The sequence below is a fragment of the Rana temporaria genome, chromosome 9 (assembly GCF_905171775.1).
Source record: "Rana temporaria chromosome 9, aRanTem1.1, whole genome shotgun sequence".
Classification (NCBI taxonomy): Eukaryota; Metazoa; Chordata; class Amphibia; order Anura; family Ranidae; genus Rana; species Rana temporaria.
This window is the reverse complement of record NC_053497.1, coordinates 65,474,897-65,501,780: the sequence shown is the minus strand read 5'-3', so window position 1 is coordinate 65,501,780 and position 26,884 is coordinate 65,474,897. Positions and strand designations below refer to the sequence as shown.

General features: G+C 45.8%; 1 protein-coding gene across 1 annotated transcript in view; it reads right to left on the bottom strand.

Moving 5' to 3' along the window:
• WDR44 (WD repeat domain 44) overlaps positions 1 to 26,884 on the bottom strand; it is a 125,881-nt gene that overhangs the window by 12,103 nt on the left and 86,894 nt on the right. The window contains exons 12-17 of the mRNA XM_040323687.1: positions 25,894 to 25,958; positions 24,282 to 24,398; positions 21,725 to 21,847; positions 7,266 to 7,457; positions 5,779 to 5,880; positions 5,559 to 5,674 (exon numbers count right to left, since the gene is read on the bottom strand). Of these exons, the coding sequence (XP_040179621.1) occupies positions 5,559 to 5,674; positions 5,779 to 5,880; positions 7,266 to 7,457; positions 21,725 to 21,847; positions 24,282 to 24,398; positions 25,894 to 25,958 (715 nt within the window). The remainder of the gene's footprint in view (positions 1 to 5,558; positions 5,675 to 5,778; positions 5,881 to 7,265; positions 7,458 to 21,724; positions 21,848 to 24,281; positions 24,399 to 25,893; positions 25,959 to 26,884) is intronic.

The window sequence follows — 26,884 nt, the reverse complement described above, 5'->3', positions numbered from 1 at the left end:
AATACTCTATCGATGGTAAATTTGCGAGAAAAGCCATCGCTTGGACTCACACCAGCCTACATAGGCCTTCCAGACCCTGTAATAAATCACCCTAGAGACCGGTTTCCTGGCTCTGATTAGGGTAGAGACTACTTTCTGAGACAGACCTCTACCCCTGAGAATCAGGGATTCAGCTTCCAGGCCGTCAAATTTAGATGCCGTAAGGCAGGGTGGAGGATCGGACCTTGCGATAGCAGGTCTGGCCGTAGAGGAAGAGTCCAAGGGTCTCCCACTACCATCTTTAGGATGAGTGAGTACCATGCCCTTCTGGGCCATGCTGGAGCTACCAGGATGACTGGTATGTGTTCCACCCGGATCCTGCGCAGCAGGCGGGGTAGTAACTGGAGCGGGGGAAACGCATAAAGAAGTTTGAACTGATGCCAAGGGCAAACCAACGCATCGGTTCCGCAGGCCATCGGATCCCTTGAGCGGGATATGAACCTGTCTAGTTTCTTGTTGTCTCGATGCCATGATATCCACGTCCGGCACTCCCCATCTTTGGCAGAGTGCTTGAAAGACTTGTGGATGCAGAGACCATTCCCCCGGCCATAGAGTCTGGCGGCTTAAGAAGTCCGCCTGAAAGTTGTCCACTCCTGGAATGAATATTGCCGATATGCAGGGCACATGCGCCTCTGCCCATAGGAGAATCAAGCTCACCTCTCTCTGAGCGGCTTGACTCCTGGTTCCCCCTTGGTGATTTATGTATGCCACGGCCGTGGCATTGTCTGATTGAATTCTCACCGGGAACCCCTGCAATTTTGACGTCCAAGCCCTGAGGGCTAGTCGAGCAGCTCTGAGCTCCAAGATGTTGATGGGCAACTGCTTCTCTGGCTTTGCCCAAGTACCTTGGCGAGTGCAACCATCCAAAATTGCTCCCCAGCCCGTCAGGCTGGCGTCTGTGGTCACTATCTTCCAAGCCACTGGGCTGAAAGACTTCCCCTTCAGTAGATTCTGAGGGTCTAACCACCAACACAGACTTTGTCGGACTCTTGATAAGAGCGGCAACGGGATATCCAAGGCCTGTGGCCTTCTGCTCCATGCTGACAGGATGGCTGCCTGTAGGATGCGAGTGTGGCTCTGGGCGTATGGTACCGCCTCGAACGTGGCCACCATCTTGCCTAGTAACCTCATACATAGGCGAATAGTCGGTTCTTTCTTGCTTAGAACCAGTAGGATTAATTCCTTGATGGCTTTTACCTTCCTCAGAGGTAGGAACACTCCTTGTTGTTCTGTGTCTAATCTCATGCCGAGATATTCCAACTGCCTTGTGGGCTGGAAAGCTGACTTTTCTCGATTTAGGACCCAGCCGAACCTCTCGAGGTATTGGACCGTGAGGGCCACTGCTCGCTCCAAGCCGGGAGACGAGTGGTCTATGACTAGGAGGTCGTCCAGGTATGCTAGGATCGTGACCCCTTGGATCCTTAGCTTGGCTAGGATCGGAGCTAGGACCTTCGTGAACACCCGGGGGGCCGTAGCCAACCCGAAGGGAAGCGCCACGAATTGGAAGTGACGCGAAGCCACCATGAAATGTAGATATCTTTGATGTGGCTGATAAATTGGAACATGAAGGTAGGCATCCTTTATGTCTATGGACGCCATGAAGTCGTCCTTCTGGAGTGTGGCAGCTGCTGACCGCACGGATTCCATCCGAAATGAGCGGATCTTTAGATATGCATTTACCATCTTTAGGTCCAAAATTGGCCTGACATCTCCATTGGGGATGATGAATAGGTTGGAGTAGAAACCCAGCCCCTGTTCCAGGACTGGCCGGAATCCGAGGCGGATCGTTTGGAATCCTCGACTCCTGGAAATGAGGAGGAGGAAACCTTAGGAAATCTAATTTGTAGCCTGTGGCCACGGAAGACCGTACCCACTCGTCGGGAATGCTGGCTTCCCAAATCTCTGAAAAGAGTCGCAGCCTTCCCCCCACCTTCGTGGGTGGGGGCGCCCCTTCATAAGGCTGGCTTGGGGGCTGGTTTTGCTGGTTTGCGAAACCACTGCCTTTTGCCTCTAACAGCCTGTCCTTGTGATTTGCTGTTGAAGCCGAAGTTTGCTTTTGCAGGAGGCCGTCGATACTGCTTGGCATTAGAGGGCCCCTGCCCAGGGGAATACTGTCGTTTAAACGCAGGCCCCTGAACCTTCTTCTTAGTTGGCAAGAGAGTACTCTTGCCGTTTGAAATGGTCTGAATGTATTTATCTAGGTCTTCTCCGAAGAGTCGTCCTCCATGGAAGGGGAACCCTACCAGGAGCTTCTTGCATGGGGGCTCGGCCTCCCAGCTTTTTAACCATAAGAGTCTTCTCATATGGATAAGGGATAACGATAAACGTGACGCTTGCTGGATAGAATCCTTGATTGCGTCTACCGTAAAACATATGGCCTTAGGGACATCCGAAAATTCTTCTGCCTGCTGGGCAGGAATAAGTTTAAGCATCTGCTTAAATTGATCCGATAATGCTTGAGCGACCCCAATCGCAGCCACAGCTGGCTGTACTACTGCCCCTGCAGTAGTGAAGGAGTTCTTAAGTAGTGCTTCCAAGCGCTTATCAACTGGATCCTTGAACACCTGTATGTTTTCTACAGGGCATGTTAACGATTTGTTAACACATGAGATGGCTGCGTCCACTGCAGGAGTAGCCCATCTTTTGGAAAAATTTTCTTCCATAGGATATAGGACAGAGAACTTCTTAGGTGGTAAGAAGATCTTATCTGGCTTGTTCCAATCTTGGAACAAAACTCCCTCTAATAGAGGATGGATCGGAAACACAGCATTGCTTTGAGGCGCCCTCAGTGAGCCCAAAGCTGAAACCGTCGATACCTGGAGATCTGGTACTGGCAAGTTGAATGCCCTATGGACCAAGTCCGACAATCCTTGAATCCACCAGCTCTCCCTCAGGGAGACTGCCCCAGACTCCTCTGTATCCGGATCTTCGATCCCTGAACCTACTTGGTCCTTGTCCAAGAGGTCGTCCAATTCCCCTGAGGAAAGGACCTCCTCTTCTGAGGGTCCGCGCTCGGGCGACGGAGATCTATTCCGCTTACTGCCCCGCATAGCTGCGGCTATCATTTTACCCATGCTTTTCTGCATCTCTTTTAAAGAGGTGAGTAATACCTCCTCCGTGACCATCTTAGGGTTGGACTGACCCGCGTCAGCTCCAGCCCCAGATCCCGATGGCCCCAAGGCTCCCTGTGGGGAAAGCAGCGGCATAGCATTGTCCGAGACCTCAGACTCTCTGGGGGAATCCCCACCTCTTGTACCCTTGTTTTTTGATGCCATGGTACAATACCGAGGTACACCTGCTACTTATTGGTACCTGGGACTTATAAATAGTTAAATGCCCAAACACCTGTTTGGGGGATAAAAAATGCTTCCTCTCCCCTAGATGACACTTTTTTTTTTTTTTTTTTTTTTTTCAAAAAAAAAAATCTTTTTTTTTTTTTTTTTTTTTTTTCAAATCTAGGAAAGAAAAAACATTCTGTCCCCCTGAGTAGTATTGCAAGAAAAACTATGAGATGGAAAAGAAACAGCCTATTTCTAGGCTTGAAAACAGTCTTTCTGAAGACTGCAATATTCTTTCTGGCCACTGTGTGTCCTCGGCGCCCCGTGCTTGCCGTTCTGGTCTTTCCTCCTCAGTTCCAAAGTATTGAATGAGCTATATGGAACAAACAAGGAAGGGCCGCCCCTTCCTTAAGCCACTGACCCGCCCTTCCCCCCCAGCAATCTCAAACAGGAAATGCCCCTCCCGACAGGGGGGGGGTGGGGTTGGGAGGAAGGGACCTCTCTGCTCCAGAGGTCGGCGTTTTGCCTGCTTTGCAGGCCGTGAGGAGGAAGACTGAATGGAGCATCGCCTGGAGGCTTGCAGGTAAGCACAGCTCTCTGACACACACATATACTTTTATATCACACAGGCCCCACTCAATGCTTTTCCAACACTACAAGGGAGGTCACATCTTATGGGGAATAATACATATAGAGCCATCCTATCTTTATGATATGTGACTAGTTTGCCAGATGCAGTGCATAACTTTAGGCATGTCCCCTGTGACCCCCCAGAAAAAACCTGCTAAGAACCAAGTTCCGCAAGTTTTCCCCTCACTTACCTGCTCCATGCCGCAGGACTTTGCCAAGCAAGAGGCCCAATCTTCCCCCATCTCGGTGGGGATGTCTAGACCTTCAGGCCCTGGGTTCCTATGAAGGATCCACTGTCCTGGGCCCATATAGCACTCTGGCAACAGAAACATTAGGCACCCAAAGGTTTCTAAGTTCTGGGCCCAGGGTCCAGCTCTCTAAAAAGAAAAGCATTATGGGCTATACCCCAAGGGTTTGGGGTCCGGTTACTGACCACTTTAGCGCTGAGGCTTTTTTGGACAGAACCGGTTAGCTCACCTAATCCCAAGGATGTGGAGGCAAGCTAAACCATGACTAACACCTAAGACACTGGCGGAAAAACTGAGGTACTCCTCCTATGGGAGGGGGTTATATAGGGAGGGGCATTTCCTGTTTGAGATTGCCAGTGTCTACACCTGAAGGTACTCCATATAACCCATATAGTAATGAATGCCGCTCTGTGTCCCGTGATGTACGATAAAGAAACATATACTTCTCTACTGGATGGCTTGGTGCCAGATACCCCAGCATATCTGCAACAGTCTTGCGATGTCCATGTCGTGACAGGTCAAGGCTGTTTTGGTAGCAAAAATAGGACCTACGCAATATTAGGCGGGTAATCATAATTTTTTAAAGAGGAAGTAAACCCTTTCACTTTTTTTTTTTTTTTAAATACCCTGCAAGATAAAGTCATAATGAGCTAGTATGCACAGCATAGCAGCTCATTATGATCGACTCACCTGAGAACGAAGCCCCCAAAGTTCTCCTCCTTGCCCTTCACCGCTGCCATGTCTCCGGCGATCATCTTCCTGTAAATCGACGCTCCGGAATGCGTGGGAGCCATCAAACACAGCATTGCCGAGTTTAGCTCGGCTATCGTTAGTGCGCCTGCGCGCCATTGTCTACGGCGCATGCGCCATAGACAGTGGTCCTGTCATTCGGCAAATATCTCCTAAACCGTGTAGGTTTAGGAGATATTGCTAACACATACAGGTAAGCCTGAAACTATAGCACACCTTCTGATATAAAAATAAAAGTTTATAATTCATTTCAGTATACTGTGTCTGATTCTCCACAAAGGCTTTTCAGGGGTCCTCACGTGGCCCCATCTCTCTTCTTTTTCAGTTGTGTTTTTTTGCTCTGGAGGTATCCTGTCCATTTGCGAAGAAAAAGTAACAGTTATTCCTTCATTATGATAGCCATGCTATTATAGCAGTATATAGGATTCATGGATGTTTTTATTTTTTTCATGGGTCATCATAATGGTATGGCTGATCGTATATCTCCTTATGTAAATAGTCTATATTTGAGGCCCCCGAATATCTACTGGAAATCATCCATCACCCTCAACCTTCAATCAGTTAAAAAAATACATTTTTTTAGATTTCCCAATTTAAGAAAAAAAGGATTTACCTAAAGCTTGCCTTTATCTGGCTGCTGCTATTCACACACCCCTTGTACTTCATGGATAAAGACAGGTCTCTTAGATCATACAGCCTTATTCTTGAATCATTAGAGGTTACCAATATCTGCAATAACAAAAAAAACACCATCAAGTCAGAAAAAAAAAAAAAAATTGTGTGTTCTAGGCACAAGTTGATAAATTATAAACCTTCAACAGAGAAAAGGTCACCTTATTTTCTCCAGGCAATGGCTCTATTCCAGTGATTTTTCTGCCAACCCTATTTCGCCCTCTAGTGGAACGAACATGGATTTGCGTGTGGTATTTTAAATGCTAAAAAAAAAAAGAAAATACAAAATGCTAAATGGCAACATACAGCAGTGTAATAGCCCATTCACACCCATGCATTTTAAAGTGTGTGTTTGAATGCAGGGTAATGTCTGTAGCATCTTGCAAATTATAATTTATTTATTAATGGTATAATTCACATATATGCAATGCATTGAAGTTCACTCTTATTTGCTTTTCATATGGTCAGTATGTATACTATAAAGCAAACAAAAAAGGGTTCCATCTGAATTGTCTCAGGGACTTGAAGACATATAGCTGGATTCAGGTAGGTGGGCGCATCCTTGCGGCGGCGTAGTGTTTCGTATTTACACTACGCCGCCGCAAGTTAGCAAGGTACTTGCCTGCTAAGTTACGGCGGCGTAGCGTAAATGCGGCGGGCGTAAGCGCGCCTAATTCAAATTAGGCTGAGGGGGCGTGTTATCTTAATATGGGTTGACCTGATGTGATTGACGTTTTTTAGGAACGGCACATGCGCCGTCCGTGTACATATCCCAGTGTGTATTGCGGCAAAGTACGCCTCAAGGACCTATTGGTTTTAACGTGGACGTAAATTACATCCAGCCCTTTTCACGGACGACTTACGCAAACGACGTCAAATTTTCATATTTCGATGCGGGAACAACGGCCATACTTAACATTACTAAAAAAAAGGAATAACTTTACGCCTGAAAATGCCTTACGTAAACGGCCTATCTTTACTGCGACGGGCAAGCGTTCGTGAATAGGCGTATCTAGCGATTTACATATTCTACGCCAAACTCAATGGAAGCGCCACCTAGCGGCCAGCCTAAAAATTACACTTTAAGATACGACGGTGTAAGACACTTACGGCGCTCGTATCTTAGCCTAATTTAAGCGTATCTGGTTACCAGAATACGCTTAAAATTTGCGGTGGCGCAGATTCAGACTTGGGCTGGCGTATCTACTGATACGCCAGCCTAAGTCTTTCTGAATCTGCCTATTAAGCTCTATAACTTCTGCCATCATCACCCCCAGTCCCCTCCCGATAAAAAATAAAATCTTTTCCAACAGGAGACAGGATTCATCACCTAAGGATACTAATAAAAAACAGGGAGCCCCCTGGTCTAAGAATCAATTACTGTGTCCCATACTGTATGATTAAGATAGAATAACTACCCAGAAGCCACTTACTTGCAAACACTTCCAACTGAGACCAAAATTCCCCTCTTAATAAATCAATAAAGCCATTAAATCAGAAAAGTGAATCAAATTTGTTGTGACAAGCTTAAAAAAAAAACAAAAAAACAAAAACACACACAAACAAAAACAACAAAATCATAGATGCAAATGTACATTGGTGTAGGACTCTAATTACGACACTGCAAGCTGATGGATCAGAGCATTACCTCTGTATCATAGAAGATGCAGCGGCCATCATATGTGCCGATCACAGCGTGCTTGCCATTCTGACAGAAGTTTGCAGCAGTAATGAGCTTGGTCTGCCCATCAATTTCATTCCACAAGGCAACCTTTTTGTCAGGAATGTTCCAGAGTCGGAGTTTCCCATCCAAGGAGCCGCTCAAGAAGTATCGGTCATCCTACCAAAAAAAAAGAAAAAAAATTATACAATTTACTTGCCAATGGTCACTGCAGTCAATACAAATTGTTTTTGATGTCATGCCTCAGCCGGAGGAACAAAATGGATGCTCACTACCTCTCTAAAGCATTCATCCCTTGGGAGTTCAGAACCACAATAACCTGGTCAACAAAATGATGTACTACATGGGAGGGATGACGATCCATCATTGGATCCAAATGTGTTCAGAAAGTACATACTTTAACACCAGTTCAAGGGACTCCAATGTAGGTAGTCTAAAGCCTCATACACACGATCCGACTTCCATCTGACTTTTCCATGTATTTTAGTCCGAAGGGGCGTTGGCCGTGAACTTGTTCTGCATACACACGGCAGAACATTTTCAGCCAACATTCACCAAATCACGTGGTTTTTCAGCTCTTTAGCGCCACCCTTTGGGCAACTTCTGCTATTGTTTTCTGATCTTTAGCATTGGTTCTGAGCATGAGTGTTTGTACTTTGGATTTTAGTCTGGTGGACTTGTGTACACATGATCGGATTATCCTCCATCGGACATTTGTTAAAAAATTTGAGAGCATGCACAGCGAACATTTGTCCGTTGAAAAACCAACAATTGTCCGATGGAGCATACAGATGGTCAGATTTTTTGATAAAACACGTCCGTCGGACCATTGTTGTCGAAAAGTCTGATCATGTGTATGGGCCTTTAAAAAGACCACTTATGTAGGAAGTAGGGCTGCGGAAATTAACGATTAATTGGTCGATTAATCGTTAATTTCTTTGGTCGATTAAAATTATTTTGATCGATGACGATCCGCGGAGTGAGCTCCGCGGTCTCGCCCATAGGAAAGGCCGCGGCTTCGGCCTAGCTCCGGAGCCGCGGCGCGCTGACGTCATCATCACCTGCCCGCCTGCTTGTATCTTCTTCCCTTGCGCACGTGTGTCCATCGGCTACTCTGCAGATGGGTCTGCCTGCCTGATAGTCAGGTAAGAAAGGACAACCATCTGTGTGTGGTAACATTATGGGGCAGATGTATATATTCCTGGAGTATGGGGACAGATGTGTATATTAAAGCATGGGGGCAGATGCTGTAATGTACACATCTGCCCCCATGCTGTAATGTACACATCTGCCCCCATGCTGTAATGTACACATCTGCCCCCATACTGCAAGAATATACACATCTGCCCCCATGCTGTAATGTACACATGGGGGCAGATGTGTATATTCTTGCAGTATGGGAGGCAGATGTGTATATTAAAGCATGGGGGCAGATGTGTATATTACAGCATGGAGGCAGATGCTGTAATGTACACATCTGCCCCCATGCTGTAATGTACACATCTGCCCCCATGCTGTAATGTACACATCTGCCCCCATGCTGTAATGTACACATCTGCCCCCATACTGCAAGAATATACACATCTGCCCCCATGCTGTAATGTACACATGGGGGCAGATGTGTATATTCTTGCAGTATGGGAGGCAGATGTGTATATTAAAGCATGGGGGCAGATGTGTATATTACAGCATGGAGGCAGATGCTGTAATGTACACATCTGCCCCCATGCTGTAATGTACACATCTGCCCCATGCTGTAATGTACACATCTGCCCCCATGCTGTAATGTACACATCTGCCCCCATGCTGTAATGTACACATCTGCCCCCATGCTGTAATGTACACATCTGCCCCCAAACTGCAAGAATATACACATCTGCCCCATGCTGTAATGTACACATCTGCCACACAACTACTTTTAGCTGATCTCCTTGCATTGCAACTCTGCATTAGCCACTGGTAAATGTGGTGGGGGCAGTATGGGGGGCAGATGTGTATATTCTTGCAGTATGGGGGCAGATGTGTATATTCTTGCAGTATGGGGGCAGATGTGTATATTACAGCATGGGGTCAGATGTGTACATTACAGCATGGGGGCAGATGTGTATATTACAGCATGGGGGCAGATGCTGTAATATACACATCTGCCCCCATACTGCAAGAATATACACATCTGCCCCCCATACTGCCCCCACCACATTTACCAGTGGCTAATGCAGAGTTGCAATGCAAGGAGATCAGCTAAAAGTAGTTGTATCTGTATGTGCGTTAATTAATCGAAATTAGTCGATTAATCGATTAAAAAAAAAAACGATTAATCGAACACAAAATTTTAATCAGTCACAGCCCTAGTAGGAAGACAAGTCGGAAACAGGGTCTACGCTGGGGAAACAGATTGTACTACTAAATAGGACACCAAAAGATAATATGAGAAAGCATGAAAAAAAATAAAAAATAATTGCCTGGCTGATCCATTAATAGTAAAAAGTTGTGCAATGTACCACAAAGATCCATTAGGCTGATGACACACACACACACACACACACACACACACACACACACACACAGCATATCACCTGCTCTGTGTCATATTGTGACATTCAGGCACAGCAAGCCAATCAGTATTTCCCCCAGAATGTTGTCCTGCCCTTCATGAGAACATGACCCCCCATGGAGGCTGTGTGGAGATGCGTCTGGTCAGGAGGTGCAGCAACAGCCATGTATTACAAAGTTCTTCTAAATCCTTGTACACATGGCTGAAATTATCCCGTTCAAGAGTAACCACCTGACGTTTGGTCCGTGCGTACAGCGGTCTGTTCTACAGAAGTCTCATGACATGCTTCCGTCAAATGAGGATGCTGGAAAACCAGCATCTGACCCACATCTCTTCTGTTGGTAAGGCGATCTGTCACTTTTTTTTAGGTCAACCTATTGGGTTGAATGAATGAAAAAACAAACAAAGTGTGTAGCCAGCTTAACCCACTTGCTTACTGGGCACCTATACCCCCTTCCAGCCCAGGCCAATTTTCAGCACTGTCGCACTTTGAATGACAATACAACCCTGTACCCAAACAACATTTTTATCATTTTTTTCCCACACAAATAGAGCTTTCTTTTGGTGGCATTTAATCACTGCTGTTTTTTTTTTTGGAAACAGATAATGTTTCTCCTTTGTCGATGAGGCTGCACTGATGGGCACTAATAGGCTGCACTGATTAGGCAGCACTGATGGGTGGCACTGGTTTGCAAGGTGTGGGACCGATGTCCCTGTAACAGAAGATAGCTTTCCTCATTTCTCCTCACACTTTTGGCTATAGCACAGGTGGAAAGTGGTTAAAGCCTAGTACATACCATCTGTAAACTGAAGAGCTCGGGAGGAGATGATGCATTATTATACAGGATTTATTTAGCACCAACAGTTTACACAGCGCTTTACAATATAAAATAGGGAGACAATACAGTTATAATACAATAAAATACAAGAGGATTACGAGGGCCCTGCTCAGAAGAGCTTACAATGTTAGCACAGCGATTTCCCCCACTTGGTTATTGTGTTCTGACCGGGACATGGCCCCACCAGAACACACCAGTCAGCGCTCTTGACCATTGGCTGCCAGCACTTAGATGCCGATCAGAAGGCCTTTGCCCCCTTGACAGAAGCCGGATGTTTGGCCGCCTTCTGTCAGACTGGCCGCCATCATTGGCCAGTTTCTATTGAAACAGATATTTGGCCCATGTGTACGGGGCTTTAGTGTCCTTTATAGGACAATGGGGTAGAACAAATAGGTTAGTATTACAAAGCACTTCAAAAGACCTTTTTCGGAGGGATCAGATCAGCGACTACCTTTAGGCTCTAGATCTGGCTTTTACAACCTTTTTATCATCGAGGAACCATTGAACTTTTTGGGCCCAAGGACACCTTTTTAATAAATGACTATATTTACAGTACATTAGGAAGAGGGGCACTGAGAAGAATGCTCCTTACAATTTGGGATCATTGGGAAGAACTTCCCCTTGCATATAGATAATAATAATAATAATAATAATATTGATGTCAGTGGTTACCCATCTGAGAAGCAAAACGTACTCCTTGCTCAAGGACCCCTAGGCCCCATACAGATGAGCGGACTGTCCGCTGAAAAACGGCCCGCCGGGCCATTTTCAGCAGACGTGTCCGCCCGGAGATTTCTATCTGATGGTTGTACACACCATCAGACAGAAATCCGCGCCGTCGCCGAGACGATGACGCGGCGATGTGCGCAACCCTGGAAGGTCAATGCTTCCACGCATGCCTCGAATCACTTCGACGCATGCGAGGGATGGCGGCCGATCGGACATGTCCGGTGAGTCTGTACAGACGACCGAACATGTCCGACGGACAGGTTTCCAGCGGACATGTTTCTTAGCATGCTAAGAAATTTTTGTCTGCTGGAAAACGGTCGGCTGGACAAATGTCCGCTGGGAACCTGTCCGGTCGGCCGTACACACGACCGAACTTGTCTGCTGAAACTGGTCCGCGGACAAGTATCAGCGGACAGATCCGGTCGTGTGTACAAGGCCTAGTAACCACTGGAAGAATCTTAGGATTCCATGGAACCCTGGTTAGGAAAGGCTGCTATAGGCAAAAGAGAACACAATAAGTAATGCATGCCGATATACAAGCTAAGCTCTTCATATTTGCCAAGTAAAACTGCCTTTCAAAACATGCTGCACACAAATGCAAACTATCTATATCATTATCCTTTGCAGGATAGTAAGCCAATGACTTGGGAGAGGTAATTTGCTTTCATTAGCAATCAATCAATAACGGAAACTGCACTTTCCGAACATTGAAACAACACTCCCCCGATGCCACAAAATAGAATACAACGATTGCGTAAGCAATTACCAATTCTTTTATAGATACTAATAAAATGAGCTCCAGCTGAGTCCAGACAGCGAGTACACATTAAAGTGTTATAAACACAACAAAACTATGTTTTGCTGCAATTTAATCAATGTTTTTACAATAAAGAGATTTGTTTTTCATAAACAAGCTGAATAATAAACAGAGTTCTATAAAGAAGCTCTTAAAGGAGAGTGGGAGGCTTTTCCTGCGCAGTCATTGAGCAGAAGCCAGCGACACGCATAGGATTACGCAGTTTAGTCTTCCTATTCCAAGAACATGACTAAGCTGCACAGTCACCTGACTGGGAGACGGAGGAATATGCTGCATCATAGTCTCCTCTAGGGAGAAGACAACAGTGTTCAACACATGGATGATTCACACACACAAATTGGAAAAAATAAGCTGGGAATTAACCCCCCCCCCCCCCCCGAGATTGGCAATCCTTGTTTGAGGGCCTAGAATCCGATCAGGAGTTCAGATCCTCCACCAAATTCACTTTTTACTAACAGCTCTTTTTAATCAATTGAAAAATGTTGCTTTCATTTTTTTTTTTTTTTTTTTTTTAACCACTTCAGCTCCAGAAGATTTGGCTGCTCAATAACTGCCATTTTTTGCGATTCTGCACTGCGTCGCTTTAACTGACAATTGTGCGGTCGTGCAACGTTGTACCCAAACAAAATTGACATCCGTTTTTCCCCATAAATGGAGTTTTATGGGTGGCATTTGATCACCTTTGCGGTTTTAAATTTTTTGCGCTATAAAAACAAAAGAAAAGCGACAATTTTGAAAAAAAAACAAAAAAAACACACAATATTCTTTACTTTTGCTGTAATAAATATGCCAATTTTTTCCCTCAGTTTAGGACAATATAAATTCTACATATTTTTGGTAAAAAAAAAACAAAAAAACACAAACAATCAAAAATATAGGAAAAAAAAAACGGGGTTACTTACCGGTAACATCCCTTTTCCTGGAGTCTTTCAGGACAGGTACTGTAGAGAGACACAGGCTCCTCCCCTCACAGGAAACACCGCCTTCCAATTAAGAATTTAAGCCTCATCCTCCCTCAGCTCCTCAGTTTTTTCCAGAGTACCTCCGGCCAGCTGGGGAGACACAAGAACACGTCATAAAAGTATAAAATTACATCTTACCTGACGGCCTCGTCTGATGAGTTTCCATAATATCCCCTACAACAAAAGAGGGTGGGTACCAGTGCTGTCCTGAAAGACTCCAGGAAAAGGGATGTTACCGGTAAGTAACCCCGTTTTTCCCTGTTCGTCTTTCAGGACAGGTACTGTAGAGAGGATAAGCGAGCACCTTACCCTAGGGTGGGACAACTGCTTGCAGTACTTTGCGTCCAAAAGCCTGGTCTTTGGTTGAAAGTAGGTCCAGTCTGTAATGTTTTACAAACGTTGAGAAACTAGACCATGTTGCAGCCTTGCAGATCTGCTCCGGGGAAGCACCAGCACACTCTGCTTGGGAAGTTGCTACTGCCCTGGTGGAATGAGCCTTGATACCCTGTGGAGGCTCTACTCCCCTAGAAGAATAGGCTAGAACGATGGCTGCCCTTAACCACCTGGCTATCGTGCGTCTAGAAGCCCTAGACCCTTTCTTGGACCCAGAAAACAAAACAAATAGTGAATCAGCTTTCCTGAACTGACTTGTGTAATCCAAGTATTGTAGGACACACCTCCTAACATCTAGGTTGTGAAACTTGTGTTCCTGTTCCCTCACAGGATTTGAACAAAAAGAAGGCAATGTTATTTCTTGACTTCTGTGAAACTTAGAAGCTACCTTTGGTAGAAAAGCCGGATCTGTCTTAAAAATGATGCGATCCGGAAAAACTTGAAAAAAGGGGACCCTAATAGATAGGGCCTCGAGTTCGCTCACTCTCCTGGCAGTAGTGATCGCTACTAAAAACACTGTTTTGAGAGTGATCACTTTTAAACTACATTTGTCTAAAGGCTCAAATGGTTCTACTGTAAAGGCTTGAAGAACCAATGAGAGATCCCAAACTGGGAAGTTGGAGGTTTTAACAGGTCTCCGTCTACTCAAAGCCTTAAAAAATCTAGAGACCCAAGGGTCAAATGCTAGTTGTTTTTCAAAAAATACACTTAGCGCTGACACCTGACCCTTCAGCGTGCTAGTTGCCAACCCTTTATCAGCTCCAGCTTGAAGAAATTCTAAAACAGCCACAGAGCTGTTGACACTGAATGAGCTTTCTGCACACCAGATGTTAAACCGTTTCCACACTTTTTGGTAAATGGCTTGCGTCTCCTTCTTTCTACAGCTTAGGAGTGTTTCAACCAAGCGTTCTGAAAACCCTTTGCCCCTCAGCAGCTCTTCCTCAGAAGCCAGGCTGCCAGGTTCCATCTCTCTACCTGCGGGCAGCAGATTGGACCCTGCAAAAGGAGATCCTCCCGAATTGGTAGAATCCAAGGAGATTCTATCGATAGATTTTTTAGGATAGAGAACCATGGTCTCCTGGGCCAATGAGGTGCGATGAGAATGAGTGTTGTGTTCTCCCCCTGCAGTTTCCTCAGGACTGCTGGTATTAGAACCGGAGGGGGGAAAGCATAACACCTGGAGAACTTCCAGGTTTGGGCCAGAGCGTCCACCGCCAGAGCTCCATCCCATCTGTTTAGGGAAAAAAAGAGCCGAGTTTTGGCATTTTCTCTTGAGGCGAATAAATCCACCTCCGGAAGACCCCATCTTTGAGTGATCGCTCTGAAAACTTCCTGATTCAGAACCCAATCGCCCTCCCTCAGTTTCTTCCTGCTGAGGAAGTCTGCGACCTGATTTAATTCTCCCTTCAGATGTATGGCTGAGAGGGACAAGACATTGGCCTCCGCCCATATGAGAATAGATTTTGTCAGATCCCATAAGGACTTGCTCCTGGTGCCCCCCTGCTTGTTGACATAAGCTACTGCCGAGGAGTTGTCTGTCCTGATTCGAACATGCTGTCCCTGCAGCTCCTTCTGAAAGGCTTTGAGGGCTAACTCTATCGCTTTTAGTTCTCTCCAATTCGAAGATTTTTGCGAGTCCTCTTTTGCCCAGCGACCCTGTGTCAGAAGGGAGTCCAGGTGTGCTCCCCAACCGGAGCCACTGGCATCTGTTGTCACTGTTCTGGAAATCGGGGAGATCCAATCCAGGCCCTGTAAAAGGTTCGCCCCCTTCCTCCACCACCAAAGGGACCTCTTGATGTGAACCGGTATGGATATCAGGGAATCCAAGGATTCCGGTTTGTGGTCCCAAATGTTCAGTATGAACAGTTGTAGAGGTCGGAAATGCAGACCCGCCCACTGCACTGCAGGAAGACAAGATGTTAATAACCCCAGAGCTGACATGACTTTCCTTATCGGAAGCTGGCAACTGCTCTGAAGAAGTGATATTACGTTGTCCACCTTCTGAACTTTTTCTATTGGGAGAAAAGTCATCTGTCTGGTTGAGTCCAGTACATATCCCAGAAAAGTGACTCTTTGGGAGGGTGTCAGGCTGGATTTTTCCAGATTGAGTAACCAACCTAGGTTCTCCAGAATCCCCTTTGCAACCTGGAGGTCCTGGGACAACCGTGTCGGAGAGTCTGCAAAGAATAGCAGATCGTCCAGGTAAGCTATCACCAGGATGCCCTTGAGACGTAGAAAGGCTAGTACCTCCACCATCACTTTGGTGAATATGCGGGGGGAAGAGGAGAGCCCGAAGGGGAGTGCTTTGAATTGCAGGTGAAACATCCCCTCTCTGGACCTCACGGCCAGTCTGAGAAATCTCTGATGGCATTCCGCTATTGGGATGTGTAGGTAGGCATCCTTTAAATCTATGGATGCCATGAAGCAGTTCGGAAGGAGGAGTGTCCTCACGGAATAGATGGAATCCATCCGAAACCGTTTGTACGTGACCGAGGTGTTTAGAGGTTTTAAATTCAGTATAAGCCTGAATTTCCCTGAAGGCTTGCGGACCACAAATATGTGGGAGTAGAAGCCCTTTCCTATCTCCTCCGATGGAACCCGAACTACCACCTCCTGATCCTCCAACTCCTGAAGAGAGGAGATCAGAGCCACAGATTTCTCTTTGCATTGGGGCAAATTGGTGACTAAGAGTCTGGATGGGGGGGGACTTGAGAACTCTAGTCTGTACCCTCTCCTTATGATCCCCAGCACAAATTGGTTGCTGGTGATCGTCTCCCATTGTGGGAGAAAGGCCCCCAACCTTCCTCCCACCTTGACTCCGTCATTGAGGTTTTTGGGGCTGTTCAGGAGCACGAAAAAGTGCCCCGGCACGGCCTTTCCCTTTTGGTCCCCAAAACTTTTTCTTTCCCTCAGGTTTGGGGACTTCCACCTTCTTTTGGGTCCAGAATTTTTTCTTTGTCTGTCCCCCAAATTTTTTCTTTAAGGGGAAAGCCTTCTTCTTGTCGGCTGTACGATCTAAGACAGCCTCCAAGCCTGGCCCAAATAATAAGTCTCCTGTAAGGGGGATCCCGCACAATTTAACCTTTGAGGCGCTATCCCCCTGCCATGTCTTGAGCCAGAGAGCTCTTCTTGCAGAATTAGATAGAGCTGCAGATCTGGCAGACATGCGGATTGACTCTGCTGAGGCGTCCGCTACATACCGTACGCCACTCAGTAAAGTTGGAAAAGAGGAAAGTATAGTCTCTTTTGGCGTTCCGGCCTCAATATGTGCCTTAATTTGTAAGAGCCAATGCTCTAAATTACGGGCCACCACTGTTGCTGCCATAGCTGGCTTAAGGTTCCCCTGGGAAGCATCCCAGGACTTTTTTAATAGCGAATCCATCCGCCTGTCCATGGGGTCTGAAAGGACCCCCATGTCCTCAAACGCCAAGTCCGTATGTCGGGATACCTGCGAAAAGGCGGCATCTAGTTTGGGGGATTTGTTCCACACTGAAGCCTCCTCTTCAGAAAAAGGAAACCTCCTCTTCAAAGAGTTTGAGAAGAAAGGTTTCCTCTCTGGGTCCTGCCATTCTTTTTTGATGGCATTGACCAGTACTTCATGGACTGGAAAAACCCTTTTCTTTTGTTCTCCCAAACCACTGTACATCTGGTCATGGAGTGACAGTGTCTTTTTCTCCTCAACTATCCCTAAAGTAGCGTGGATAGTTTCCAATAACTCTTCCACCTCTTCAAGGGAAAGCTTGTAGCGAGAGACCTTTGAGGACCCTGCCTCTGTCTTCTCACTATCTGACTCCTCTTGGGAGCTAGAAGCGGCACTGTCTTGCTCCTCCTCAGCATCCTCTCTGATATCCGCAGGTTTCTCTCTACTCCCAGAGGGAAGAACCTCAGGATTCGGTGGAATTACCTGTTGCGCTACAGAAGGGCTGCTTTGGGGCAATTGAAAATTAGCAAAAATATCTTTAAACGATTGAAAGGTGCCAGAAAGCTCTTTCATAGAAGCTGCTAATTCAGATGCCTGCTCTGCCTCCCTTTCTTTAACCAGCCCCTCAATACATCTCCTGCAAAGTGCTTTGTTCCAACTCTCACTAAGTGAAGATCTGCAGGAAGGGCATTTCTTCCTGCTGTGGGCTGATTTTTCTGTGGATTTCTGAAAAACACAGAAGAAAGTGGAGGCTAGATTAAAAGAGAGACCAGCGCATAACACAGGTAACCACCAGGAGTGTTCTAGGACCAACCACCACCAGGGTTCCAGACACACTACACTAACAAACTCCCCGACCACCAGGAAAACAAAAAAATCACCAGTGAAGCTGTACAACATGATAAGGGAACACCACCCCAGGGTTCTCCTTACCTTAGAGTGGCTGGTGCTGTCGTCATCCGGAGGTGCACGGGAAGCCTCTGCTTCCGACATCTCGCTGAGGAATGTGGTCGCGACTGCCTGCCAAAACGCCGACCCTACGGCTGAGAAGAGAGAGGCCGCACCAGCCCAGCGTCAGGCCTTTTCACACTGCAGCGTCCGGGACCAGTGACGCGTATCCGGCGGAAGTGCCCGCCCCCCCCGGAACTGACGTCACTCGTCATCCGGTCCGGCCCAGCTCCTGGCCGACTGTGAAATCTCACAGGGAGCGTGCACCCCGCCTGCAGCGCCACCCCTGTGCGTTGAGTGAATAGGCCTCCGCGGCTGAATCCACCCCAGGAATGTCCGCGGGACGCTACACGGCGATGTCCTGGGTAAGTGACTTCCCCAGTCAACCAGGACGCCATGCGTTTAAAAAATAGCCCTGAGCCCAGGGAGAACAGGTCCCCCCTCTCAGGAAAACTGGCCTCAGCTTCCCCAGCTGTCTGGCCCTTGGCCCCCAGCGGTGTCTCCCCTCCGGAGGAAACACCATAAACTGAGGAGCTGAGGGAGGATGAGGCTTAAATTCTTAATTGGAAGGCGGTGTTTCCTGTGAGGGGAGGAGCCTGTGTCTCTCTACAGTACCTGTCCTGAAAGACGAACAGGGAAAAAAATTCCAATAAGTGTATATATTGATTGGTTTGCACAAAAGTTATAGCATCTACAAAATAGGGGATAGTTTTATGGCATTTTTATTTTTTTAACTAGCAATGTCGGTGATCTGCGATTTTTAATCGGGACTGTGATATTGCAGCGGACAGATCAGACACTCAACACATTTTTGGGACGAGTGACAATTATACAGTGATCAGTGCTATAAAAAATGCACGGATTACTGTATAAATGACACTGGCAGTGAAGTGGTTAACATCAGGGGCAATCAAGGGGTTAACTGTGTTCCCTAGTGCGTGTTCCAACTGTGGGGTGGATGGGACCGACCAGGAGAAATTACAGATTGGTGTTCATAATCAGTATGAACACACGATCAGTCTCCTCTCCCCCTGAGAGAACCAGAATCTGTGCGTTTACACACACAGATCCCGGTTCTCACTCTGTCACAAGCTATCACGGGTGCCTGGCAGTCATCGCATCAGCTCCAGCGGCGGGGTCGTGCATGCCTCCTAGTGGCCAAAAGGCGGAGAGACATAAGGCAATGTCGCTTTGCCCATGGGAGCCAACCTGCAGCAGTAAAACTGCGGTGGCTGGTCCTTAAGTGGTTAAAAGAGGAATTCCAGGTATGAAGATTTCATAAGCGTTTACATTGGTCCAGCTTGGACCAAAGTACGGTAACTATGCATAGACCATACCTGGCTGATGCCCCTGGAATCTGGCAGACATCGCTACGCCAGTGATCTCCACTTGAGTCTGGGTCCAGCGCCAAGTGGCTGTCCTGCTGCATTCTGAACACAGGAGGTCAGTTGCTCAGTACAGGCACCATTCAGAGAATGCGTTGCATTTTCTGAATGAATGTAAAGATTTCTCCAATTTGACAAGGTGGAGAGTGCGATGCCACTGCCCCAAATACCCAGGAATTCACAAGCCTTCTTAATTTACTTTGACATTTGTTCACATTTCACAAAAAGGAGAAGTTCACCTTTGCAGATAAAAAAAAAAAAAAAAAGGTGCTTTTATTACTTATTTTACTAGGAGCCTGCAATGCAAAAAGGGATCTGCTGCTCGCAGGAGAAAAGCAGGGCACATTCAGACTGTCAGTGCATCTTGTCTGCGTGTGCCAAATACTGGCAGGCTGTTACACAACAGGAAGCATCACTGAACTACCTACTAAACTCAAACATCGCCTGGGTAGTTCATGGAGAACTTCAAGCTATCAGCCGCAAAGGATGTTGGTACGTGTAGTTCTCCCATTCACAGTACTCTGCAAATGAATGACACAGCTAGGTGGGCGAAGCCCTGCAGAGCTGCATTTTTTTTTTTTTTTTAATTGAGACAGCGGGTGCAGGGAGAAGATCCTCTCTCGCTGTCACAATGGGTGATCATGGGGTAGCGGGGGCTGTTGCAACAGTAACATGTTACACCCTAAATATGGGTGCAACATATAACATAAGGTGAACTTATTTTTTAAAGACAAACTGCGGGGGAATGTATGCGAAACAAGAAGTGCTTTATGTATTCCTTCTGGCTGTATTTAAACCACATACATTGCATTTAGCATGTACTGTCTTACATGATGTGTCAACATGCTAGTGCACTTGTAAATTACCCCACGACTTCACCCAAACAAAGAAATGCACTAACTACCTGGATTCATTGGTGGCAAATAGTCCCACCTTATCAGCTTTCCCCACCAGAGTTTTGGTCCATTAGGTCCCATGTACACAGGACGCTGCTAAATGTACATTCAGAGGCAGTTTGATGCTTTTTTTCCAACTGTCCCTGAACTCATTCAATGTTATCCTTTGTGACCATGTACACAGTCTCGTTTATTGACGTTTTTAGGCAGTTGCATTTTACAGCGTTTCTTTAAAAGCAAAAAAAATGGGTTCAGACGCCGAAGCTTTCCACGTTCCAGACGCCAAACGCGACTAGACGCATTTAGTTTATATGCGTTTTTCACCATTTAAAAAAAAAAGAAAAAAAAAATCTAAACGCGGCAAAACAAACGTTTTAAACGTGGGTTACCATCTGTCAAATGTAATCGTTCAGGAGCAGTTGTAAAAACACCCCATGTACATGAAGCCTTAGTGTGGCATACAAAGCATCTTTGGAAACATAAGGAGGCAGGATCAAGCTCCTGACCCATCAATGTAATTATTAAACACTAGGGCATGCTGGGTGCCTACAGTAAACTCAAAACCAGATTTGCCAAGTGTGCCGATCAGGGGTCAAGTCCTGGGAAAAAAAAGTGTGGGAACTCCCACCCAAGATCCACTCCCCCACCCAAAAAATTAAAAAAATTATACGCTCATATGCATATATATTTCACACCCCTTTACATTGCACAGCACCCTGCATCACTGGACCCCTTTACATTACACAGCACCCTGCACCCCTTTACATTACACAGCACCTTGCATCACTGGACCCCTTTACATTACACAGCACCCCTTTACATTACACTGCACCTATGGACCCCTTTACATTAAACAGCACCCCGCATCACTGGACCCCCCTACGTTACACAGCACCATGCATCACTGGACCCCCCTACATTACACAGCACCCCGCATCACTGGACCCCTTTACATTACACAGCACCCTGCATCACTGGACCCCCTTATATTACAGAGAGAGAGAGAGAGACAGAGAGAGAGAGGGGGGGGGCAGAGAGAAAGGGGGTGTCAGAGAAAGAGGGGGGATCAGAGTCTGGTCGGTGAACATGCTTTCTCACTTGGAATGGTTCCCAGGGGCTGGCTCAGCTTGTGGATGCTTGTTTTTAATCTTCCCGCCCACCTCCCCTTCTTCACAGACGGGCACACAGGAGGAGGGACGGGACTCAGGAGTGTGAAGCACTGAAGCTGCTTGGGACTTAGGAGATTGGATTGGATGGAGCACACAGGAGGGGCGGGACTTGGGAGAAGTCGGAGAGGGGGGGGGGATTGCTGGACAGTACACATAGAAGAGCGCCCAGCTGGAGGGGGGCCGGGTGATTTCTGGAAACATGAAAGAGCAGAGAGCCGCGCAGCTCACCCACCCACTCCATCATTCTACAAGTTACAGTACATTTTATTTACATATTGGTGGCCTTCAGGGCAAAGGTAGTCATCTCACTTACCCTCGGATGGAAAGCTATTGCAGTAACAAAATCTATATGCTGGAAGCAGCACAGACACTCCCTCCTGGATATGTGCCATAGGCGAACTGTCTTGTCCATTGATGATGAGAGTAAGAAGTAATTCTGTGGGGGTAAGAATAGCAGAGATCATTGTCAGCTCTTTAAAATACAGCACGTGTTCTCTTCAACAACAGGAACAGTGTCTAGTCAACTTTCTGATTATGTGCTGCAAAGGGATCATTACCAGTGCAGGCCAGGCTAAGGCATAACTGCAATTTACAAAGAACATTTGGACTGCTCACTATAATTAAAGCAGCAAAATTGACTTTCTGGACTTAAAAGAATGACTGTTAAATGTGGTACAGACACAAATAATGATTGTAGCCTTGTTTCATTCTGCCAGAGTATTGATTAAATACTGTACTCTTCAATACTTCATGTAGAATGTTCAGTGGAATTACAGCTGATCTTTTCTTCTGTTACAACAGTTAATTCAAATGAGAAAGCGGTCGCTGGGAATGAGGGAGGTTATGCAAGGTAGGCTTACATTATAAAAAGGACATATAAAAACGTGTTGTGTGGGCAAATGAGAAGCTTCGAAATGTGTTTACGGTTCTATCACAGGACAGTTCAGTAAGCTACAGACACATGTTCAATGTAATGCCACGTACACACGATCAGTTCGTCTGATGGACCGTTTTCATCAGACGAACCGATCGTGTGTGGGCCCCATCAGTTAAAAAAAAAAAAAAGAAGATCGAAAAAAAAAAAAAAAAAAAAAAAAAAAAAAAAAAAAAAAAAAACACGATCGTCTGTGGGTACATCCATCGGTTAAAAATCCACGCATGCTCAGAATCAAGTCGACGCATGCTCGGAAGCATTGAACTTCATGTTTCTCAGCACGTCCTGTTTTACGTCACCGCGTTGGACGCGATCGGATTTTTAACCGATGGTGTGTAGGCACGACTGATCATCAGTCAGCTTCAGTTTGCTTTAAGAGCAAAAGATCCTGATTTTCCAGAAATCATCTAAGCAATCCTTTACCTAAATGCTGCTAAATTACACATAAATCAGAGTTTGTTTGACAACACCCATGGAACCAGGACTAAATTAGTAGCATATTTGCAGGTATGAGGGTTCTTCAAAACGTTTCTGCAGTCATCTTCACTACAGCGTGACCACTCTTATGCCGTGTACACATGATCGAAAATTCAGACATCAAAACCATGGATTCCCCCCCCCCCCCCCCCCCGACGTATTGTTCGCTCAAACTTGCATACACACGGTCACACAAATTTTGTCAGAAATTACGAACGTCAAGAGCGTGGTCACGTACAACACGAAGACAAATGAAGTTCAATGATTTCGAGCATGCGTCAAATTGATTCCAAGCATGCCTAGGATTTTTTGTGCATCGGAATTGGCTACAGATGATTGGAATTTCCGAAAAGAACTTTTGTCGTCTGAAGAATTAAGAACCAGCTCTCAAACATTTGTTGTTGGAAATTCTGATAGAAAATGTCCGATGGAGCATACACACGGTCAGATTTTCCGACAACAAGCTCACATCGAACAATTGTTGTCGGAAATTCCGACCGTGTGTACGAGGCATTATACTAAAAACTGCAAGGTCAGCTGGCTTACCAGACTAGTCATATGACACTCTCGGACACGAGCAATTACTTTCCAACGTAAATATAAAAGTGTGAAAATATTTTGAGGACCCCTTGTATATCGAAAGCCTTTAGAAATAACATGAAGATCAGGTTTTATACGCACAGATGTGCAGTGATCAATTCTGTGCAGCCAAAATGCTCACAAAAAGTGCCAGCTGTGTAAAGTATCAGGCCTAAAACTACCAGCCATCTGGCCCTCAGAACTAGAAAATGCCAAAGTGGCCATTCTCCTTATTACTTTAATGACGCTCCAGAATGTTATTGTAGAAGAAGCTTCCACAATCTGCCTGAGCCTGTAAATCCCATGAAAGATTAACAAGTTTCAAAGAGCCACACTAGAAGAATAAAAGTGTTAAAAACTTTAAGACTTAGGTGACATACATTACATGAGAATATCTAATTAGCCTATTGCATCTTAAGACTGTATAATGCAGCAGATGTTCCGAAAAGAAGGAAATTTTAAAACTAAGAACAATCTTGGACTATTATGAGCTAATGGACTTGCCTAATAAAAAGTACTAAATTATTAATACAGTATGCAAGCCGAGTCATTTCTTGCTATGAGTAATTGCGCCAATTCACACTCTTAACTGGAAAAAGCCATAAGAGTCACACAATGCTAAAAAGAGTCACACAATGCTAAAAAGAGTCACACAATGCTAAAGAGCCACACAATGCTAAAAAGAGCCACACAATGCTAAAAAGAGCCACACAATGCTAAAGAGCCACACAATGCTAAAGAGCCACACAATGCTAAAGAGCCACACAATGCTAAAGAGCCACACAATGCTAAAGAGCCACACAATGCTAAAGAGCCACACAATGCTAAAGAGCCACACAATGCTAAAGAGCCACACAATGCTGTAAAAGTATGAACTTACTTTAGACCAGGACAAGTCGAGAAGGTCAGCTGTGTGCCCTTTGTATTTACAGAAGGGTACCTGGCGAAATGGTGCATTCTTATCATCCGGGTCCGTATCATCTGCTGCACTGTAAACCTGCAAAAGTCAATCCAATAAGCAAGGGAGAAGAAACTGAAGCAAGAAAGAAATATATGGCGACAAGGAAACTTACTGGGCCTCATTTACTAGCGTGTCTGGGTTCGCAATTTTCTTTTTTTTTTATTGCCAACAATTAAATGCATTATTCTTTCTAATGAAACATGTAAGAGAAGACACTCTGATCAATTAGGCTGGTTAATTTACCAAAAAAAAAAATCTGAAAAAGAGTCTATCCATTTTATGCACATAAAATGAAAGGCGATGTCCAACACAAGAGGTTGGCATGGCAGGGGAAACAGGACGTGATATGATATGCCCACCGTTTCCTCTTCTGACATCACTTGCGCCTTGCCATGGGGACCCAAATCTACCAGCACGTGCACTGCCAGCAGCTCCTTTTGGTACACACCAAAGTGGGACTGGACCTGCCTGTTGCACCGGTGTTGCATTACGATGAGTGCTTTCATCTCCATTACATAGTGAGTTGCCAAATAAATAACGTTATGATGCTACACTTAGAACGGCGCTGTTCTTTTTGGTTTGTCCATTTCTTGCTGCTAGGTTAGCATTAAGGCTGGCTGTTTAAAGAGACTATACATTTCAACAATAAGATTATATCTGCATTTAATGGGTTTGATCCCTAAAAGCCTCACATGTGTAGAATCCAAAAATCTAGAAACTGCTGCTGGGAAATGCCATCTTGGATGTGATGTAAGCAGCACCGTTTAGTATTTCCCACCCTTCTCCCCTGATGCTACATAACAGTTTATGTGGGGAGAGGAGAGGGGTGGGGTGGAAGAGCCTGGGCAGCACAGACAGTAATTAGACACTCCCAGATAGGGGGAGGGACTATGACATGGCAGGAGGGAGGTGGCTGTGCTAGGAAATGGACTAAGGATGAGCTCCAGCGTGTTCGCATAGTACATGTGCAGAGCCCGCCAGGAAGTCTGCATGGCGCTGCACTAATCACAAAAATGGAGACATTTCCCGATCTTTGCAGCTGAGCATCGGGAAAGGTTTCCCTGGCTGTGATTAGCACAGCGCCGTGCTGACTTCCTGGCGGGCTCTGCACGTGTACTATGCGAACACGCTGGAGCTCCTCCTTAAAATGGTCCCTTCTGAAATAGTGAAATTTTCTAGCAAGTTCAGAGGCCTATTATAAGCTAATGAATAACTTGAAAAAAGAAAAAATCCTGCAAGTAAGCATAAAATTAAATTTTTCTGTGCCTATTCCCTCAATATTTTAAAGTTGGTGAGAGAATCTCAATAGGCTGAACTCAATAGGCACCTAAATTACCAGGTTGGTCAAGTTCTCTGCCAGAACAGGCAGCTCCATCCAGTACTGCGACACCTCTCTGCTCTACAGTGTAAGATAAACGACCACTACCTACCGTGTGTGTGTTCGTTTGTGTTTAGGGGGGTGCACAGGGCTAGGGGTTGGCAGAGAACTCTACAGGGAAGGGTAATGTAATGTGTGTCTGGAGATACATACCCCACCATCTGTATCAGATTTGGAAGAATTAAGACTTTCCTGAGATGGTGAGGGAGATACTCGCCCTGAAATGAGAAAGAAAACAAGACATGACATAAAGGATGATTTACTGAAGGATTTGAGAAATGCTCTCAGTCAAATTATCCTGTTTACTTAATTAATCTGTGCCTGATTGGAGAATTAGGGCATGGCCCCATCCACAATAGGAACTGCATGTGAAGGGCACCGAGTTATGAGCAGTGAGATTTCAGGCCATTCATTAACAAAAAGTAGTGCATGGTCCCAAAGCTCTGTTCATTCATAGGCACCTTTGTATTCTATCAATGAATACAAAAGCTACCCTACAAGTGTCGGAGATCTTGAAGTCATTAGCCTGACACTCGGACAATCAGAGGAAGCATATTCATTGATAGAACACAACGCTGCCCAAGTGCCGCTCAGCTCAACGCCATTTTGTTTTAGTTGTGAGACAGGAAGGTCTCGTCTTACACACGGAACGCAGTGCTGTATACGGTATGTAGCTGAGGCTACATACAGTTTACACAGTGCGAACTCCTGATGCGCACTGATTGGCATCCCTGGCAGGAACTGCCAAGTATCACTGGTGGCCTTTTGCTGATGCACTGATCACTGTGCGAATTATCAGCACAAAGGCCAAATAAGAGAGCCGCTTCGCTTATCGGCTCTCCCATTTGTGCTGACAGAGCGCAAGTAGAGAGGAGAGCCGATAACCGGCACTTCCTTGTTACGATGTAATCAGCAATGATTGGACACAGCTGATCACATGGTAAAGAACCCACGTCAGACTCTTTACTGAGACCAGGGATGTGGTGTGTCAGATTAACAAACCACACCACCAATCGCCTCCTACTGGATGACATAAGACGTCCAGTCAGGATAATTGAACCCCCGCCCAGCCATCATTCTGCTATAGGCCGGGCTGGAAGTTGTTAAAGTGAAGGTAAACCTGGACATCAGCTAGATGCCAGCA